Source organism: Uranotaenia lowii, chromosome 2 (genome assembly GCF_029784155.1).
Source record: "Uranotaenia lowii strain MFRU-FL chromosome 2, ASM2978415v1, whole genome shotgun sequence".
Taxonomy (NCBI): Eukaryota; Metazoa; Arthropoda; class Insecta; order Diptera; family Culicidae; genus Uranotaenia; species Uranotaenia lowii.
In genome coordinates, this window is record NC_073692.1 from 400968236 (window position 1) to 400988139 (window position 19904).

General features: G+C 34.7%; 1 protein-coding gene across 1 annotated transcript in view; it reads right to left on the reverse strand.

Moving 5' to 3' along the window:
- LOC129743336 (uncharacterized) overlaps window positions 1–16903 on the reverse strand; it is a 41886-nt gene extending 24983 nt beyond the window's left edge. Inside the window, exon 1 of the mRNA XM_055735319.1 lies at window positions 15002–16903. Within this exon, the coding sequence (XP_055591294.1) occupies window positions 15002–16874 (1873 nt within the window). The 5' untranslated portion in view covers window positions 16875–16903. The remainder of the gene's footprint in view (window positions 1–15001) is intronic.
- Between the last annotated feature and the right edge of the window lie 3001 nt (window positions 16904–19904).

The following is a 19904-nucleotide window of genomic DNA, read 5'->3' on the forward strand; positions in this document are numbered from 1 at the left end:
ACCGGAGAGTTGTTGAGAGAAGCAGCTACATCATCGTATATGCGAGACTTTCTGCGAATGAAGTGGGAATAAAAGTTATCCCCCAAAAAAACAGTTCTTCGCTTTGAACTTACCCCTCAAACCTAAATCTGCCACGATGGAGGTAACAGAACCAGATGCGCTCACAACAAAAACCCCCCAAAAAAACAGTTCTCCGCTTGAAGGGCAAGTTTGGCGTATTGGCAAGCTGTGATTTTTTCACAAACTTAAGTTGTAAATCTTGAACTTAGGTTTGGCGGGTGGCAGTTCTCAAGTTTGGGTGTTTTCGATTTTCAGTGATTAGACCGCTGCCAGTTTTGAGTGGAAATTCTTAGAATTTTGAACCTCCATTCCTTTTTCTGGTTGAATTTGCTGCCAGAAATAGCAATAACATTTTTAGAAGCGTTCTATCCAGTCTTGAGTTAGGGCTACAAATTTTAATTTTGTATGGAAATTTGTAAACAAAATTTTTCGTTCAAAAATCGCCAGAGATCTTCTGAAAGTTTCAAAAAATATTACTTTGAATGAAAAATATTTCTTGAAAATTCTTGAGGTACAGTTCATGTGAAAAAAACTCAAATCTTACTCGTCATCCAGAAAAGATATTTGGTGTTATTTAAAAGCTATGAACCATAAGAAGAGAATAAAAAACCTCGAAAAACTGCTTTGCATAGCCATGGAATTATTAAAAGCTCAAGCAAGCAAAATCAGTCATTTTTGAATACTTTTCAATGTATTATGATATTTTATTTTGAAATGGTTTAACTTTTTTCAAGAATTGTTTAGCTGCTTGTCATGTTAGCAAAAAAAATAGCTTAAGAATAGGCAAAACCAAAAATCAAAGACCGACTTCATTTCAAGCTCGTTTGAATTTTTGGGAAGATTTAATGTGCAAAAATTTCTTCTTCCATTCAAATTTCCATACAAAATTGAAATGCGTTGTGCTAACTCAGGAATGAACCAAATCATCTTAAATTTAACACTGATGCTTGGTGACCCAGAAGGCATCGAAAAAACATATGGGAGCAAAAATTCATTTTTTGCAGATGTATATTTACATGAGCGATGTTTGATCTTGGATCTATCTTTGAAAAGTTGATCTTTTTAACTCAGATTTCCGATTTTTAGATCAATCCTTTATCCAGGAAAAGATCGATTAAATCGCTTTATTTTTGATTCGATCTTTCAATATTTTCAATTTTCGCTCCTTGGTGAGTTGCAGATATTCAGATCAAATTTTCAGGCCGATTTCATTTCCAACAGTGCATCTGTTTGGCAACTAAGCGATATCGGTACTCAAAAAAAAATTGGCTTTTGCGGAATTCCCATCAGCAGACTTTAATGTAGGAAATACCTTCATTAGAATTTGGAAGCATTATATTATTCGTAGGTAGACAGTTGATGTACCTTTAAAACTTCCTGTTCTTTTTTTTATTATTTTTTTAACAAAAAGTAGCTCCTCTGCTAAAAATCAGAAGATCAATCTATCAGAGATCGATCCTCAAGCTCCGATTTTCTAGGTGAATCGATCCTATGGTCTTTTACCTGAATCGATCTTGGAGATCGATCTTTTCCTGAAGGTCGAAAATTACTAGAATACATATCATGTCCTTGGAGCCAAAGGAGTATAAGTGCATGAAAGCATATTTCGAGAAAACATGCTTTGAAGTTTTTGTGTTTGGGCATTTCCCATATATTTTTCGTAAATTTGAATTTTTCTTTTAAACTTTAAAGTATGAAAATAAAATTCTTAAAATCTGGAAAAAATCACCAAATATAGTTTGAAATATAAAGAATAATTTGGCGCCATTAACTCAAAATCGACCATTTGGTCACTTATACCCTTTTGGTTCTGAGTTCTGAGGACCTCATATTTAAAAAAAATGTAGCGTTTTATGTTCGAATAATTTAAAAATTGGCCATTTTCAAAATAACTTATATTCAGTTTCCATTTGTTTCAAAAGCTTTTCGGTAGGAACCTCTTTAAAAATGTTTTTTTTTTTCAACACGTATCCAGAACGGACAAATCCGGGCAATCTTATATAAAAATCTGGAAAAATCCGTGCATTTGAATTCAAAACTGACGACCAAAAATCCTGGAAAATTTTGTATAAACCCAGAAAAAAACTAAAAAAATCAAATGAAAAAAATTTAAAAATTTACCAGCCAAACAATTCCGGTCAAAATTTCCTTTTTGGGAGAAATCGAATTTAACCACTAAAGTATAAAGTTGAAAAAAATATTAAACAATCCAGCCAACATGGAATCGCAAAGTCATGGAAATAAATTCGTTTATAAACATATTTTTAGTCAACATCGTAAAAAAAAACTCTATAAGTCGATTTTTCATGGTTCACTTACAACATAGATAGCGTTGTGATAAGGTATCGGTAAGGTGACTCGGAGGGCTCGAGCTCGATTCTCGGCCGGTGATATATTTTTTCATTTTACTTAAATTATTTATAGTCGTTTATTTGTCGGGTATATCGCCTCCCCTATTGTAGCTGTTCGCTATTCTATTTCTTTTATTTTATGTATAGTTTTATTTTTATTTTAGTAAGTTTAATACGATGATTATATCTATTTTTTTCATATTGTTGAATAATTTTGAAGTTTTGTTTCGATATACCTTCTAGAATGTTTGCTAAGAATAAACAGAAATGTAAATAAATAAAAAACAGTTTTATTGTAGGTTTTGAACTTAGCCTTATGAACGGAGGAAAGGTTCATAATTCTGATATAGGTATACAGTTTCTCAAACCTACAGAATTTAGAAATATGATTTTTTATGTTTTTTTTTTTATTTGAAAACATGTGGTTTTTATTTAAAAACCATGAATACTTTTTCTGTACCGATTGTATTTAGGCGTATAACCATCTTTATGATATTCGTTTATATCATCGTTGCAGTTTGCGGACAGTTTTTAAAAAACTTATCTGGGTTAACTGTGTTCGATGTTCAATCTTGGGCTCAAATTCGCGGACATCGGCTCATGAGGCAACTGACTTGTCATATACATCTAGCTTGAGCCATTCCTGATTTATTCCACCGAAAATGAATAAAATGCCATGAATTATTAGCTTAATAAAAATTCAATATTCCAAAATAACAAATCTCGAAGGAAATTTTCAATTCTGGTAATTAAAACTTGAAAAATAGAATCTAAAATGGAAGTTTGGAATATAATGAATGTAAACTTGGAATAACTGAATTTTGTAAGTAAAACCTTTTGAATATTATTTAAAATTCTTTGTTCTACAATAAAAAAAAAGAAAAATCTGGTTCATTATATGTCAAATTTTTCAGTTTAAGTTGTTTGCTTTGAAATCAATAATTTTAAAAATTAGAGTTAATTTCCATAATCTGGGATTCAAGAAAAAGCATCTTGAATTCAAAAAAAAATCAGCAAAGAACTGAACAACTGAAGATAAATAAATTCGAAACAAAAATTCTAAATCAACACTCAAAAGAAAGAATTATGAAAAATTCAGGATGTTAAATTAAAAAAATTATTTCTGGTATCTCCATTGAAAAATACCGTAAACTTTGACCACTGGCCTGAGGAAGTATTCATGAACATGCCCAAATTCTGAAGACCACCAATAACTGTGTCTTAAATTCATGTATCCTAATAGTGTTTGCTATTTTTGGAAACTTGTTTTCATTCAATTTAATGTTCACTCAACAAATTTTTTAATTGTTAAGTTTTTACACACTTCTGCTGATGAAAAGGAAGCACTTGGAAGGAAATGATTGACTTTATGTGAAATATAAACTTTTCAGCTTTGTATGGGTATAGTTTTTTTTTGCTTATAACGTATTCAATTTCTGATATAATTTGGGTTTGTTTCAAAAAACGCATTTTTTTTCAAAAAACCAATTCAAGATGTGAATTTCGGAAAAAAAACTGCAGATATATTGGTATACCTAAGAAATTCCATACAACTCTTATTCTGTTAGTTTAAAACCCCTTAATGTATGCAGCACCATATGTTGCAAGAAGTGAAAAAAATTTTTTTTAAATAAAACAAAAAATAAAATTTACTTTGAATGCTGACGAAATTTTGAACGATTGAAAAAAATCATTTGGAAATACAAAAATTTAACAAAATGTTTAAGTCATTCAATAGCTCTTCTAAGCTTTAGAGGAATTTCAATGCTGATCTTTAACTCCCGAGTGGAAAACTGTACAATAATAGTTGAAATTTTATTTTAAATTTATTTATAACCTTGCCATAAACATACTACAATTCTTTTCCATTAAATGGGGAGCTGCTCAGCAAGGTTTCCGAAATTACAGAAAAATCTGTATTATCACAGAATTTTGAGTAAAATTCACAGAATTTTTAATTTTTTTTACAGAATTCACTGATTTTTAAAATTTTATACAAATTTCTAAAATTATAAATTTTTATGTCACTTATGACTTTTTATTTCTGACTCTAATTCATGAACATATGAAAACAAGGCAATTTTAATTGATTTTTTCTATTGAAACTGTAAAATGGATCCAATTTGTTGAGGTTTCACATGATTTTTCAGTGAACTTCATGAAAATAGTGTCAAAGAAAACCGTCTCAGAATTTTAGGATAAAATCACAGTATCCGAGATTTTTTTTGTCAAGAACACAGATTTTTTTTTCGGCAACTCTGCTGCGTAGTGGCTTAAATCACATAAAAGCTGCTAGAAAGCCGATTTTGATGTGGTCAAGATTATCTATCCACGTATTTCATCATGTTCCGGCATCTTCAGGCTACACGAAACCCTGCAGATGATAGTCATAAAATAAGTCGTTAAGGAGTTCTCGAAGAAATGCTGAGAGAGTTTGATTTTTTTTTTTCAATTACACAAATTTGACATGTGCACAAATTTTCAATAACACGAATAAATAATCAAATCATGAATGTATTTTGCTTTGCAATAATTTTTATATTTTTGGAAGGCATAATTTACACCTTATGGAATACAAGTTTGTATGATAAGATAAAATTTAAATTATTTATATCGAAGTTATTCTTTAAAAACAATTATTTTTAATTTTCAAAATAAATGATACTAGAGCTTAAAAAAATCTCCCCATAACTACACTCTCATTTTATGTTGGATAGATTCCCACATTTCAAAACTAAAACATATTGCAAATTGGGCTGCCTTTTTGCCATTTTTGTAGAACGGTTTCGAACATTGGAAGCACTTTTTTCCTCAAATTTCCTTCTAAGCAAAGAATCTTTCGGATCACGAACAAGATTGATTTCTTATTGGATCTTTAAATTAAGATTTCTCGAAAAATTTTTCATCAACATCCCTTTAATATTTTAAAACAATGTCAACATAAATTTCTGTTCATTACCAGTAAAAAGTGTTCAGGAGTCGGCAGGAATAACTTCAAGAACATGGTTAAACTACGGTTTCTGAAATTTTCTACAGATTATATTGATCAAATTATAGAACCAATTTGCTGGTCAAAATTCATAAAAACCAGTGAAAATTTTAAAAATGATTCGAAACTTTAATAGTAATATTTAAAGGATTTAAAAAAATGGAGAGCAAATAAATAAGTAAAATATTCAAAAAAAAAACCGTCCTTTTCCATTTTAATTTGACATGAAGTGTTTGGTGATAAGAAGAACGATTTATAGAAAAAAATGTTTGTTTAAGAAAGAAAAAACTCCTTAATACCTATATTTGAAAATTTTGATAAATACTTGCGAAATTGTTAATTTATTTACAAAGTTTGTTATAAAACTCTAATCTAAAATTAAATTTTTATATTGACTAGTGAAAAAGAGTATAGTTAGTAAAAAAAAAGTTATAAAGCGTTCAGCGTTCCAGATCTGTAATTTCTGTCATGATTTAATTTTATTTGTGTAAAATTTCAGTAGATTTTAGTATAAATAAAAAAAATATATTATTTTGGATTTAATATGAAAATAATAAGCTATTTTTAGTGAAATTGTGATTATTGAACAATTTTAGTAAGTTTCCGAGCCAAAAATGTTTAAAACATACTTTTTGCCAGGTTTTTTGGAAATTGGACCACGCAGATCACGCAGATGGCTTTTCAATTTGAGTTTTCCTGAATATACACCATGGATTTGTTTGTTTGATCCATGTTCTGATAAGCTCCCTTTTTGGAAAAGTTTTAAATTATTAACTCCTGAGTCAGAATTTTTAGCCAAAATTTGATATAATTTTTAAAATGCTTATAATTTATCTAGTGATTTAACATGGATGGACATACAAGGAGGACGAAGATTTCAGGTACAGTTGTTTTCATAAAGAAAATGGTAACTAAAAAGTGTTGTGAACGTGAATCAAAGCAATCGAAAGTTTCCTTTTAATTCAACCACGGTAAATGAAAAGTTCATATACCAGTATTTCGATAGCAACTTACTACCTTCTTCAGTGAACGTTTTCGAACGTATTCTACTGAACAAATCAAATAGGTTATCGGAAAAGTCTAAACCATCCAAGTCCGAAGATTCCCGATTCGTGAACGTTTCGGGCTAGGCCATTCATAAGACCCTGCAAAGGTAGACAATGGTCCCAAGAACTGTCTAATGAATAATGATTAGCGTATATGTACTGATTATGATAATTGTGGCCCGTTTGCTGGGAGAAGAGAAGAGTGCTGTAGTAGGTAATTTCAACCCAGATCTTGTTAGATTCGCTCTGGTTGCTTCAGTTGCCTCCCAAACCGTTCCCGGTTCCCGGAGTCGATTCCCAACTGGAAACCTTCTGGACGGAATCTCTTCATTATTTGCTGCCGGTGAGTCTTCCCTCCCTTTCGGAAGGGATCCCGGGAAAAGGGCAAATGGGTGAAGCAAATGGATTCGGCCATCGGAAGAATTGGGGCGTACCGAACAGTCGTCGGTCTTATCACGACGAAATTGCTCGGCTGTCCAAGAGCCTTCTCCAAGGGTTTTTAAACTCCGTTTCGAACAGGGCGCACAATCCTTTGGAGGAAGATTAATTGATTCAATTTCGCGACTAGAGAGGAATCCGAGGGGTACTGTGGAGTAATTCGACCACAAGACACAAATAATGAAAAATGTCTTCCGAAGATTAACAAATTTGTTTTTTTTGCACAATTTTAAGAGACACACTAATGAGTGTGTCAAGGGCTAGACGAGCACTTTGAGCCCCGAACCCCGTCACAGTGGAAGTGCGAAACTTGGGCACGTTTTAAGCAACCGAGCTTATCTTGAATCTGCTTTGCCCGGTTTGATGGCTGGAGGAGAGCCTTAGATCGAGACACTGATTCCGAAGTCACTAATTTGTTTTGCCGTCTGGCTGAACTCAGTTATGTTGAAAGCCAACGCACAACTCATGTTTAGGGTCCAACAGACCGGGTGCTTAGAGTTGAGTTTTAGTTTTTAAGGGACCACACCGAATCTATAGTGTCGACTGGAATCTATTTCTCAAAGTAATTTAAAAAATGGATATCCATTATACAGATTACGGATTTTGCAATTTAGTTTGAATACCTCCCGAATCTACTGTCATATCAACATTAAGTATCTGAGTTTGCAAATTGAATTCAGGATGGAAATTAAAAAACTGAATTGACTCAATAGGGGAGAGTGAGGATACTTGATCCCTGGGGATACTTGATTCCTTCGCTATATCTCGAAATAGGAATGTCTGTTTTAGACAAATGTGCCAAAAAGAACAAAACAAGAATGCTTTTATTTCAACAAATTTTTGGAATTCTCTTTGTCTGATACTTACAAACTGTGAAATGATAACTAATATGGCAAAAAAAAGTTGACGGATCTTTCAATTACGGATTTTACTAGATTTTCGCCCAGGGTCAGGGCAACTTGCATTTAGAATCAAGTCTCCTTTAGTAAAGGATCAAGTCTCCTGTAACTTAAAAAATATCACTTTTTTTAAGTCTCGTAAAAATGCTTCTAGTTTATCTACGAGCTCATGTATCGTTCTAACTTAAAGAGCATAAAAACTTGAAATTACACGCTGCCAGAAAATGCAAAAGACGGTGAGTTGCAAAGTTTTCCCAAAAAGATATGATGAAAATAAGGAAAGGGGATCATGTATCCCCATTCTCCCCTAATGTGTTGTGAGCCTACTTGGTTGAATATTTCCCCTAAATCAAAGTAAACGGAAGATTCCCTTGAATTCAACGGTTGAATTAAAGGGAATTTTTTGATTGCTTTGATTCAGTACTGAATTTATTTTTTCAGTCAATATTCAGGATCCGATTTCTAAGGTTAGCAAATGATTAGAGAATGCAAAGAATAAGCGTAGCGTAGCGTAACAGCGCAAAATCTCTGCACCGTGAACTTTTACTTCTAACTAACTTTTACTTCTATTTTCCTAACACATCAATCCTCGTTTTTTCGTTTGCGGCGAATGTGCTACTCTGAGAAGCATAAATTAAATGTTACAAGTTACAATAATACAATTCTATTCTTAAAAATTCAACACGACACTTTTGGCAACTTCGTAATACTAAATTAAGATTGCTGAAATTCGATGCTTCTCGGCTTAATAGATTTCTCCGTGGTTCCGCCCCTTTTGCTGAATTTCCGAACTCACCGCTCACCTTAGCTAATTTTGTGAAAATTAAGCCTGTAGCAGTTGAAATTTCAAAACGTTCATATGAAGATTACCAACTGGTAGCTACAGTATCGTTCATAATTCGCGAAAAATGTCTGATGATTTTCTCGTTTAAATTTTGTACGTTAGATAAATTAACTGTTATCTCACAAAATTCGAATTTTCCTTAATATGTATAACTTGAGGTACAGCATTTCTACGAAAATCGGACTATTTGAACGTTTTCCACTCAAACTGCAATATCTCAGAAACTGCGCAACACACTAAAATTTTGCAAAGTGATTGTTGAAAAATAAGGTAGCATGTGAGATGTTTTGAAAACTTCTATCAATTGGATTAAAAGTTACGTGAGGTACAATTTTGTAGGGTTGGATTGAAAAATGCGATTTTCATGTAATTTTGGACAAATGTTTGCATATGAGGCTCTTTGAGCCAAAGGGGTATAAGAGCATGAAAGTCTATTTCGAGAAAACAGGGTATTCAGTTGTTATGTTTTGCAATTTTCCATATATTTTTGAAAATTTGTATTTTTCTTTGGAACGTAAACGTATGTAAATAAAATTCTAAAAATCTGAAAAAAATCATCAAATATAGTTTGAAATATGAAGAATCGTTTGGCATCAATAACTCAAAATCAACCATTCTGTCACTTATACCCCTTTGGCTCTGAAGGCCTCAAATGAAAAATATCATCAAAGTAAGGAGTAGTAAATAGCAGTTGAAAGTTGAAGTGATAATGCGTTCGTTTGTCATTTCTATAGATTTATAAACAGTACTGTAGTTACACAAATTTAAAATTTCAATAAAACTTAATACAAGAATGATTAGATTGTATTTCTAACATTTCAGACTTATGTATTTCCAAAGAAAAGTTTAATAAAAAAAAACTGAAATTCCCATACAACTAAACATTAATCTCTTGTTCTAGCATTCACCATTTTGTTATTTCACTGGAAATTTACAGGTTTGCATTATTAATAAAATAATTAAGAATTTATTCCAGTAATTTTATTTATTCATAATCTATAGAGCTATAGGTTAGTAGTTCATTTTTAATCGAATGAAACACTGTAAACTGTAATTTCCCGAAAAATATAAAATAAAAGACGGATGAAACGAAAACATGGAAGCGTGTAGGAAGTTCTCCATCAATCACTTCTTGAACTTTAAACTATTTCTTCAATTTAGAAAAGTTTCGAGATTAAAGCTTTTAAAAATTAATATAGCCTCACCGTCCACCTGAGTCCTTCCAACGCCCCCCAAAATTCAAAATTGGGCTCCCCGCTCCCTTAGAAACTCTCAACTTCCCCTTGGGACCACTTTGAAACCTACTGATGTACAGCATTTAGTACTTTAAGCAAGTTTGAAGGAAATAGTGATAGTTTAAGACTAATATTTACCATTTGCTAGATCATGAATGTGTTCCGGAACTTCATCAATCTTTCGGGCTATACCAACATACAGAGAAAAGACGGCGCCGGCCCAAGAAACTTGTGTAAAAATTCCAACGACCTTTTTTAAATGAATTTTCGTTTTTGGTTGGGCCACCAGATGTCTCCAAACACACCAAAGAGAAGTGTCAAAACATAACTGAGGAAAAAAAACGAAGTTTCAGTAAGTTTTGAGCAGGTCATATGAGCCTGAAATGTTTCAAGAAAATCGCTGTTGAAGTTTCGTGATATATTCCTCATGTTATACTAACTTCAAGTGCTTAATTTCAAACAATGGAATGCAAAAGTGATAGGTACTTGAAAGTAAACCATTTTGAGATGTCTAAAATCAGTACTGCTGTGTGAGACTGACCATCAAGCTTATTCCAAAACTATCAGTTACCGTCAAACGGGGCATCATGCACCAGCGGGGTTCGATGCAACATTTATATAACACTCCATTGAATCAATTTTTAATTTAATGTATTGTAATAAAGTTATCTTTTAATGATAACCAAATGATGATGACATAATTTCTCGCATCTTAAGCTAGTTGTCTTAAGTTTTTTTTTTATGTAAAATTTGAAAAATCGAGCAATAAATGTACAAATTTTAACATTTTTTGATGCTGAAAAAAACTTTACCCAGTATAACGGATCGGCTTGATAAAATCACCTGCAAACTTTTTACAGGTTTCCTCATATTATACCAACATTGTTGGTGTAAAAATATTTTTCGAACAATCACCCAATTTTTAATATTCAATTAGGTGTCTGGGGTTAAATGCAACAAAATGCAAATCAAAGAAATACCTTGTAAATCTCGTTTCCAAGTGTTGGAATATGAATGTTTTGAATCACGCGTTTGTAAACATTTAAATTTCAGTCATCCAAACATTTATTTTTATGATTTCAGCTTTTAGAATTTTTCGTAGCATTATTTAACCCCTAAATGTATGCAGCATCCTTAATTTCAGAAAAAATGTGAAAATTTGTTTTTACATACCCAAAACCTACTGCAATTGGTGTTGTCATGCGTAATGGTCTTTAAGACATCGCAAATATATTAAAAATTATGAATTTTCGTACGTGTTCATAAGATTTTTCATTGAAACAAAGTTTGGTGCAAGTTACCCCATTTTCTAAGAAGGGTGAAAATCGCATGTTTTTAGAAAATTAAAAATAACTGAAGAAAAATTAAATTTTTTTAACTACGCCAATTTGATGTCCCAGCATCCTTAAAACTTTTGATGCATAAAGGATACGATTAACTGTGAACATAAGTTTTTGAGAAGCTATTGAAGTTGAAAATTGTTGCATGTTGCCCCAGTTGACGGTACTTTGAGTGCCTCAGTAGTGCAAAACCAAAGGAAGTGAAATTTTGGCCAGTCAATGTTAATTCTAATTGCATTGACCAAGCATCGAATTGAAGTCTATCGAAAATTTTGTGAGGCATTGCAATGTTGGTTGCATTGGTTTTATCATTAATGAGTTTATATACGATTACACCTTTTTGAAAACTCGTTTCAAGGCTTACATTGTACATCTGTTTATCTGTGGTCCAATGTTTAATTTGAAACAAATTTATTATTTGCCAGAAAAAGAATTAAACTTTATCTCGGATTTTGATTTAAAAATATTATGAACAGTAAGATTTAGATTTAAGATTGATTAGAAAAAGGAAAGTAAACATGAAAGGAATTTTCCATTTGAAAGGAGCTTTAATTTTATATTACAAATGACCTGAATCCAATCCTCAATCCTGAATTTCAATTTCGATGATTCAAAACATCAATCTTATGTTATATTTTGTCTATCTGAAGGTTTCCAGAATTTTTTCAGCACGTACCAAGGCCGGATAAATCCGGGTTATTTTATCTAAAAACCTGGCAAAATCCGGGCATTTGATTTCAAAATTATTGACCGAAAATCCGGGCAACATCCGGGAAAGGTTGACCACAACCCAGGAAATAGTAAACAATAATCAAGATAAATAAAAATTTTAAAGATTTTTTTTCCATCAAAACTGTTCAGCATATTTTAAATTGTATTTTAGTCTTCCATATAGCCTTTCATGATTATTTTTTATAAAAAATGCTCAAAAGAATTAGTTTTTGGAGCACAATCAAAAAAAATATGGCACAATTTGTTTTTTTTTTTTTTTTTCCTCTATTTCCTCTAGTGTTGTTGATGTAGCGGCTTGAAGTTAATACGTTTTTCGGTTTCGATTAAAGCCCGTTCGTTCAAATTGACTAAAAAACATAAAAACAAATCTGAATTTGAATAAACCGGTGTAGGTTGTCCTAGATCAAAAACAAATTTCAAATTATACTCAGATGTTTTATTTTGAATCTTAGCCCTTTAAGGAAACTAATTCCACCAGTTTTGAAATACTTTATTAATAGGCAACACGTTTATGGAATTTTGGTAGGTACATAAGAAACTACTTTTTTGAAGACCCTCAAGCATTTTTACTCATGGAAAAAAAACAAACAGAAAAAAAAATTAGACAGGTTTTACTGAAGGCAAAACAACTTGTTATATTCAAAAACTTGACACCTTGAGTTGAAATATTTAAAGTATGTTCTACAGTGACTAAATTTTTTTTATAAAATTATTCATAAAGGGATTTGAGCCTTTTCACAGCAAATCCTTGGATCCAAAAAAAACTAAAGCAGCTACAGAAAATCTCATTGCTTATTTGGAACTCAGTGCCTCCAAACTGTAGAAAAATCAGCCCTGAACACATTTAGTTTTGGATAAATTTGGATTTTTTTTGTCATAACGCATAAAGCAACAATTGCAATCATTTTGGATTTTTTCGAATGAAATTTTACAATTTTTCTGTCAAAAATGTTTTAAAGATAAAGCATAAATGTGTTGCATACATTCAGGGGTAAAAATACTACAAAAAGTTGTACTAGCTGAAATCATAAAAATCAATGTTTGGATGGATGAAATTTTGAAATTAAAAAACGCGTTATGCAAAACAAGCATTTGGGAAAGAGATTAAAAAAGTAAATCTTTGATTTGCATTTTAAAGATAGTCAGTCTTGTAAGTGAATTGTGTTTTTTTTAAATTGGTGATCGTCCGAAAAATATTTTGACACCAATACAGGTGATAAAGGATAATTAAAGCAATACAAAATTTGTAGGTAAAATCATTTACCCCATCCGTCGTACCGGGTTAAGTTTTTTACGGCATCGAAAAATGTAAAAAAAAATTACATCTATTGCTCGATTTTTTTAATTTTCTATATTGAAAACTATAAAAAAAAACTATCTCACGATGTGAAAACCTATGTCATTATCATTTTGTTTTTATTAAATAATAACTTTATTACAATAAATTAATAGAAAAATTGAATGTTGTGGTTTATAAATATTGCATCTAAACCTGCTGTTGCACGATGCCTCGTTTGACGTTTTAGGGTCTAACGAGTAAAAAAAACACCATTTTCACTTTTTTTTCTAGAGCTATCGTTCAAACAAATGTATTCAAATTTTTCGCATTATACAAAGCATTGTTAAAAGAACATTTAGTAATTTTTTCGTAGAAAAATATTGAAAAATGAGCCGGTGACGGAGCACTTTCGAGGATGCCTTTTAGAACACAGGATTTGCGGTGGACACTGTATCTCAGCACAGAATCATCTGAAGTCAAAAAATCAGAGCAAAATATTCTTAATAGATGTTTTTCTGGATCCCAACGTTTTTATTTAACTTAAAAAAAATTTTATGAAATTTTTGTGGCTGTTTGAAGTAAAAACTACGATTTTTCGCGAAAAAATCCGCCATTTTTTATCTGTAAAATCTCCCCAAGGTAAAAAAAAAGAAAAACGTTGGGGTCTGGTATTTTATATGTAGAAAATATGTTCCAAAATTTGAAAAGAATCGGATAAGTAGTTTTCAAATGACGATGTACACGGACTTTAAAAATGTGCTTTCGAGAAAAACGCTTCTGAAGTTTCTGCTCTTGCTTTCTTGAAGTATTAGATAGGAGGAGATAAAGGCCTATAATTTCTACAGTTTTGCTTCAATTGACTTGAAAATTTGACACAACATTCTTGAAACGTTTTACAATAAGAAAATAAAAAAATAAAAGCATCGATTTTTTGAAAGTGTTAGACCCTACACCCCCTCTCCCTCCCCCCACCCCCTTAAGAAATTCGACTCTCAAACGGCAATTTTTTGGTAAGAAAAACAAGTTGTAATGAGGCAAAAACAGCTAAACAAACACTTTCTATATCCCTGAAGAAAATCCAATAAGATCCGAAATACTGAGTTGATTTAACCTTTAAATATCACTAAGATATCACAGTGCATGTTTGAAGTTTCTTAAGATAATAAATGGAGTACAAAAACTCAGAGTCAAACAAAATAATAATAGTAAAAATACTTTTGTAAAGTATGTTAAATATTTTCAAAATCTGGATTAAGAAATTGACCCAAACAACTGGGAAACAGTGCAATAGTAGCACCAGATTTCTTGAATTCAAAACCTGCCTATTTTTTGCATTTCCTATAAAGTGAACCACATAAAATACCTGTTCATATGTAAACCGGTGCGAAAAGTGCGGGCACCCAACGCGCAAAGTGCTACGATGAAACGAGTTCCTATAGGCAGCTAAAGCATCACCATCTCACGTATTGGCAATCAATCACCGGTGATGCTGCGCGGAAGATCGTTTCCAAGGCCATACGCATCGCGTGGAATTCACGAACGCGGCCGCCCCGAGTTTTATTTATGATGTGTGCGTTCCGTAATGATATATTAGAAACGATAACAAAACACTTTCCGCGGATCCCGTTTTCGACCGAACGGTTGAGTTTTCTTGGCTGCGTTCTGGTTGGAAGTGTTTGGATCTTTCAAGTTTGATGAGTTACTTAGGATTAACACACCCACAAAAAAAAAAAACGCACTCACTATGAACAAATTTTGTTGGAAGGTAAATGCGGAAAAAGGACTCACCTCCGCCTAATGTTGCTACGGCTTGGTGTTTCGATGTTGTAGTTGTTCCTACGACCGTTCCGTTGGTGTTGGTTTGTAGGGTCGGTGAGGTGCCCATGACCCCGTACTTGATGGGTTTGAAGTGGAAGAATGACGGTGAATATCCGGAACCAGCTCTGCTGAGGGAGCTGAACCGTTCTTCTCGATCTTCGACGTACAGGCCTTCCTTGCCCATGGCCGCCAGTTGGCGACCCTTGGGCATGAACATCACTAAGAACACTGTCGAGGCCGTGGCCACGAGTCCAAACGCTAGACAGGCGTCCCGATGTCGATCGGCTACGGCCAGACCGCACAGAGTCCAACCTAGCCAAATGGGTATGATTCCACCGACTGCCAGTCCGATGTAGGTGGCTTCGCGATAGTTATCCCGGATACCCCGCGATTTGATGGCTAGGATAGCGACAAATATTATAAGGAACACTACGTAGATTAGGGATAGCAGGAGTTCTGAGAAAGTTGTGTGGCACAAAGGAATTGTGGGATTCACATGGGTGAGTTCTCCGGCTGAAAGCACTAGGTGGTAACGACTCGATATAGCTGTTCCACTCCCCATGATCGGTACTTGATCTACACTGGGTGGAGATGTTAGAAGCCATTGTGCTCCAACGGCTACTTGGATGAGTACAGCAAATAGGAGGAGGAGCCCTTGATAGGGAGCTGGTAGATAAACTCCTCCGTTGAGACTGATCAAAAATACACACTTCACTAGTAGTGAGGCAAACACTAAGGCAAAGGCAACACCAGCGCCGAAACGCATTGTAGCACACGATAGTACGGTAGGGTTCACTGTAAGAACTGCTGCCAAACCTGAACAGGCAAACAGTCCTAAGAGTAGCATTTGACCCAGGAACAGATGTCGGCGGCTTGGCGATGTTCGCCACGCTTTGCACAGAACAAATATCTCGAATGCAGCCATCATGATCATCGACAGAGATGCCAGTACCAGGACCGGTACAACCCAAGGTTCCTTTCGTAATCCACTTGGATAGCTAGTGGAAACAATTGTCGGAGGAGTCACGTTTAACTTATGCACCGGAGGATTACGAGCAGCTAACACCACTCCTCCAGGACGCACTGTTGTTGATCGCGCACTTATCGGAGAAGCTGTCGATGGCACTACAAAGAATTCGGTCGACATTTCCAAGCGATGAGCTTGCGCTGAAGACGCATTGTAACCACCACTAACATTCTGAAGCAGTGCCAAACTGTTGTCACTTTCATCCAACAACAGCGAATGTTGCTCAATGCTGCCCGTAGCACTTCTTCCCTGCACATCCCCGTAATCTTCATCAACATCTTTCACCTCATCTATCCCTCGTTCAGTGGCGGGTTGATCTGTTTTATCATCTGCCATCGTATAGAACTCATCACTATCTTCCAGTAGATTTTTCGATTCACTAGTCACAAATACATCACTTCGTTTAATATCATTGAAACCGTTTGGCAACGACGTATGAAATTCTCCCTGATTCCCGGATCCAGCTGGACCCGCCAATCGGCCAGCATTTCGATAGCTCACTCCAGCCGAATGTTCCGGCCTTATTCCCACACCTCCCGGTTGTCTACGGAACTTGATTCCCCCACTGCTGCCGCCAGCCACTGATCCAGGCACACTCGCGACGTCCTCCACGGCGGCGTGAGGCCTATTCCGGGGTGCCAGACGATCCCCGAATTTCGGCAAATTCAACAACTCCCGATAGTTTCTGCTTTCGTCCGCGTTCAGATCGTCGAGCTCATCACTTGCGCCAGAACACCGATTCACTAAGCTCGCTAAGCTGAGCGTAACGATCGTTACCGCCAGCATCAGCGCCGACCCTCTCGGACGACGAGCCATATCTGACTGACAGAGCCCAAAACCGAACCACGGCCAAAGAGGCCCCGATCGCGAAAACACCGCGACCCAACTCCAAAATTCGCTCCTTCGCTCACTCCCAACTTTTACGCTCTCTCCGATTAAGCAGCGCAACCCAACAAACCGAATGCATTTTTTCGCGAACTGCAGCAGCACAGTTTTTAGTGAATCTCCGATGCGCACGCGAGGTTGAAATTCCGATCTCGATCGAGCTTTTGGAACCGGTACCTACTCTGAAGAAATTTCTTCGTTCTTGTCCATCGCCACTCGCCAGCCAGCGCCACAGAGAAAGACTGCGAGAGCGAGCGCGTGGAGTTCAAGTTCGCGATCATTTAGCCGCCTGTCTCTCTCAACAAATGCGGCGAAATTTCCAACTCTCTTTTTCCAACTCCGTCTAGAGGAAAAGTTCTCTGTTTTGATTTCTCTTGCCCGCCTCTGGCGGGAGGCGCGATCGTTCGTTCGTTCTTGTCTGGGTTGGGGGTGGCAAAAAAGCGGCTGTTGCGTAGCGATAGCGAGGTCTGGTTTAAAGGGACAAGAACTTCACCCCCAACTCAACGCAATCGGTTGGGCTACGTGTGGTTCAAAGTCAACCGTGTTTTTTTTTTCTCCGCAACTGTCTCTCGAGTGCTGACGCTGTGACTCAACAGGGTGCTCTACATAATGATAGAGTGCTAAGGAGGCGTGCTGCAGTGCAGCGCAGCAGAGTTCGTTCGTGCGGTAATAATAATCGTAAGTATGTATGTAGGTACGAATGTCGGGGTTGTCACAATTAGGTACCTACGATTTGCAGTCGAAGTGGCTTGAAAATCTCCAACCGAGGCGGGAGGGTGTTTAACTGTTTAACGGTGTCTCCTCTAGCACTCTTCTGGGAGAATGCAACAACTAGGCTGTAAAATCGAATCCAACCGTGTTCGTCAATCTTCGACAAGGGTGCGTAGGATGACGTAATAAAGTCGGGTTGAGTCACAGGCTTCAAATAGTGGTTGTTCTTACGTAAAGGGCTCTCTCATTTCGGATTGATGGATAAAGCCTGGAAACTATTAGGATCATTCTAACATAAAATGATCATAAAATGTGCTGTAACTAAGACAGCTAAAAAAACTTTTTTTAACATAGTAAAAGGCTGATAACTCATTGGAAAGAATGCACAATGTTAAAGTTCAAAGATCATTCGAAAACTTTTTTTTGAGAAACCAGAACAAGAGTTTACAACTCTATAAACATACAAAGAAAATAAGAATTTACTATCCTAAATTTAAATGCAGTGATTAAAAAAAGAAACGAAATTTATACACAGAAGTTAAATTCGCACTATTAAGTACGAAACCAAAAGAATGGTTTAGTAAGATTCATTTTTTAATCTTTCTTTTTTAATTTTAGGCATTTCGGCGAGTTATGCAATTCAAAGTAGAATTATAAGAATGAAAAACACCCGTGCGAAGGATACGTCCGGAGAGGAAGGGAGGGGAGGAGGGTTTCGAACTTTGAATATTGCTCGAAATAATGATAATTCCAAAAATACACAATTAATGAGAAAATGAGTTTTAACATCATTTTCTTACTCTCATGATTATCAAACAAACTCGGAAAATAATAAATTTTACTTTTTGGAAATTTTGAGCGGCTTTATCACTAATCACTAATCACTAATCATACTTCCATAGCCAGAACTTATGTCTGAGTCCCAAAGAATAACAAATGTGTTATTATTCTTCTTGTCTTTGTTCATGTTTTTAATTATTGTATCATTAAAATGATCAAAAATACAAAATGGTTGGGCCTACCATGGAGCAGAGAACTTAGAGACATCCGGAACACAGGAACAGGAAGAAACGTTGACCACCAGTACCATACGTTTCAAATGGGCAGAGTATGTACTATCGTTGGAAGCATGCTAAGAAAAATGCTCCTTGATGGAGAAACCCTGCACTCAGAAATGAATAAAATATAAAAATTATTTCTTTTTATGTATTCTGTAATTACCAGGCCAATATTTTTTTCAGTCCTTTAAAAATAGGTATCGGGTTATTATTTTTTAATACTTTGGAAATATTTCTGCTTGAGAAATCATTCTGTGCATAAAATTTAGAGTGCGAAACATTTCAACCTGTCATTTTGGTTTTCTTTTTCTTTCTTTTGTTGATGGATCGATGGCATTTTGTTTTGATCGTCGCGAATGTTTTGATTTTAAAACATGTATGACGCATCCACAATGGACTCGGAAAATTGGTGACCGCTTAAACAATATGACCGTCAACTGGAACGGAAAACCAGTGTCGATGCACGGCCGACCTCACATGGTCAGTTTTTCAGTACATAGAACAAAAGTAAATCCGGTGGAAACTTGGATACCTCGTGCACATGCAATTCGATCAAACGGATCTCTGAAGTGAAGGAATTATAACCTGTTGAGAATCATAAGAGTGCCGCAAGTCCCAACCGGGTGCTGCATGTTAAGGTGGGTGAGCGTATTTTCAAACGTAAAATTATATTCATGTATTCATGGGAACGAAAAATCCGTATTTAAATAATATATTTTCACGAAACTTCAACCATAAAAAATTAAGAAAAAAAACTTAAGAACTATTTACTTATTTCCAGATACATCAACAACAAATTTGGACGTCTTTCGAGGACATGTGGAGAACCTGATGGTTCAATTCTTCCACAATAAATTAATACTAATGCGGATGTCGTGGACCTCCCTATGGTCAGTTTTATGGTAATCATCACTAACAAGTGTACTCAATGCGCAAATTAAACAATTCTTTCAATTTCAGGAACGCTATTACCGCATGCATGATTCGTTTTCAACGAAAAAAATAAATAGTGATTATGTCGACAATTTCGAAATATCTGAAAGAAAAATTTTATATTCATATTGTATGTGATTTAAAAATGTTTAAAATAAACTTGAAAATTCTCAAATATTTGAAAAATGCATAACAATTCTCTTACCAATGAAATAATCCTGAAAAATAACCACCGATTTAAATTCCATTTAATTCACCA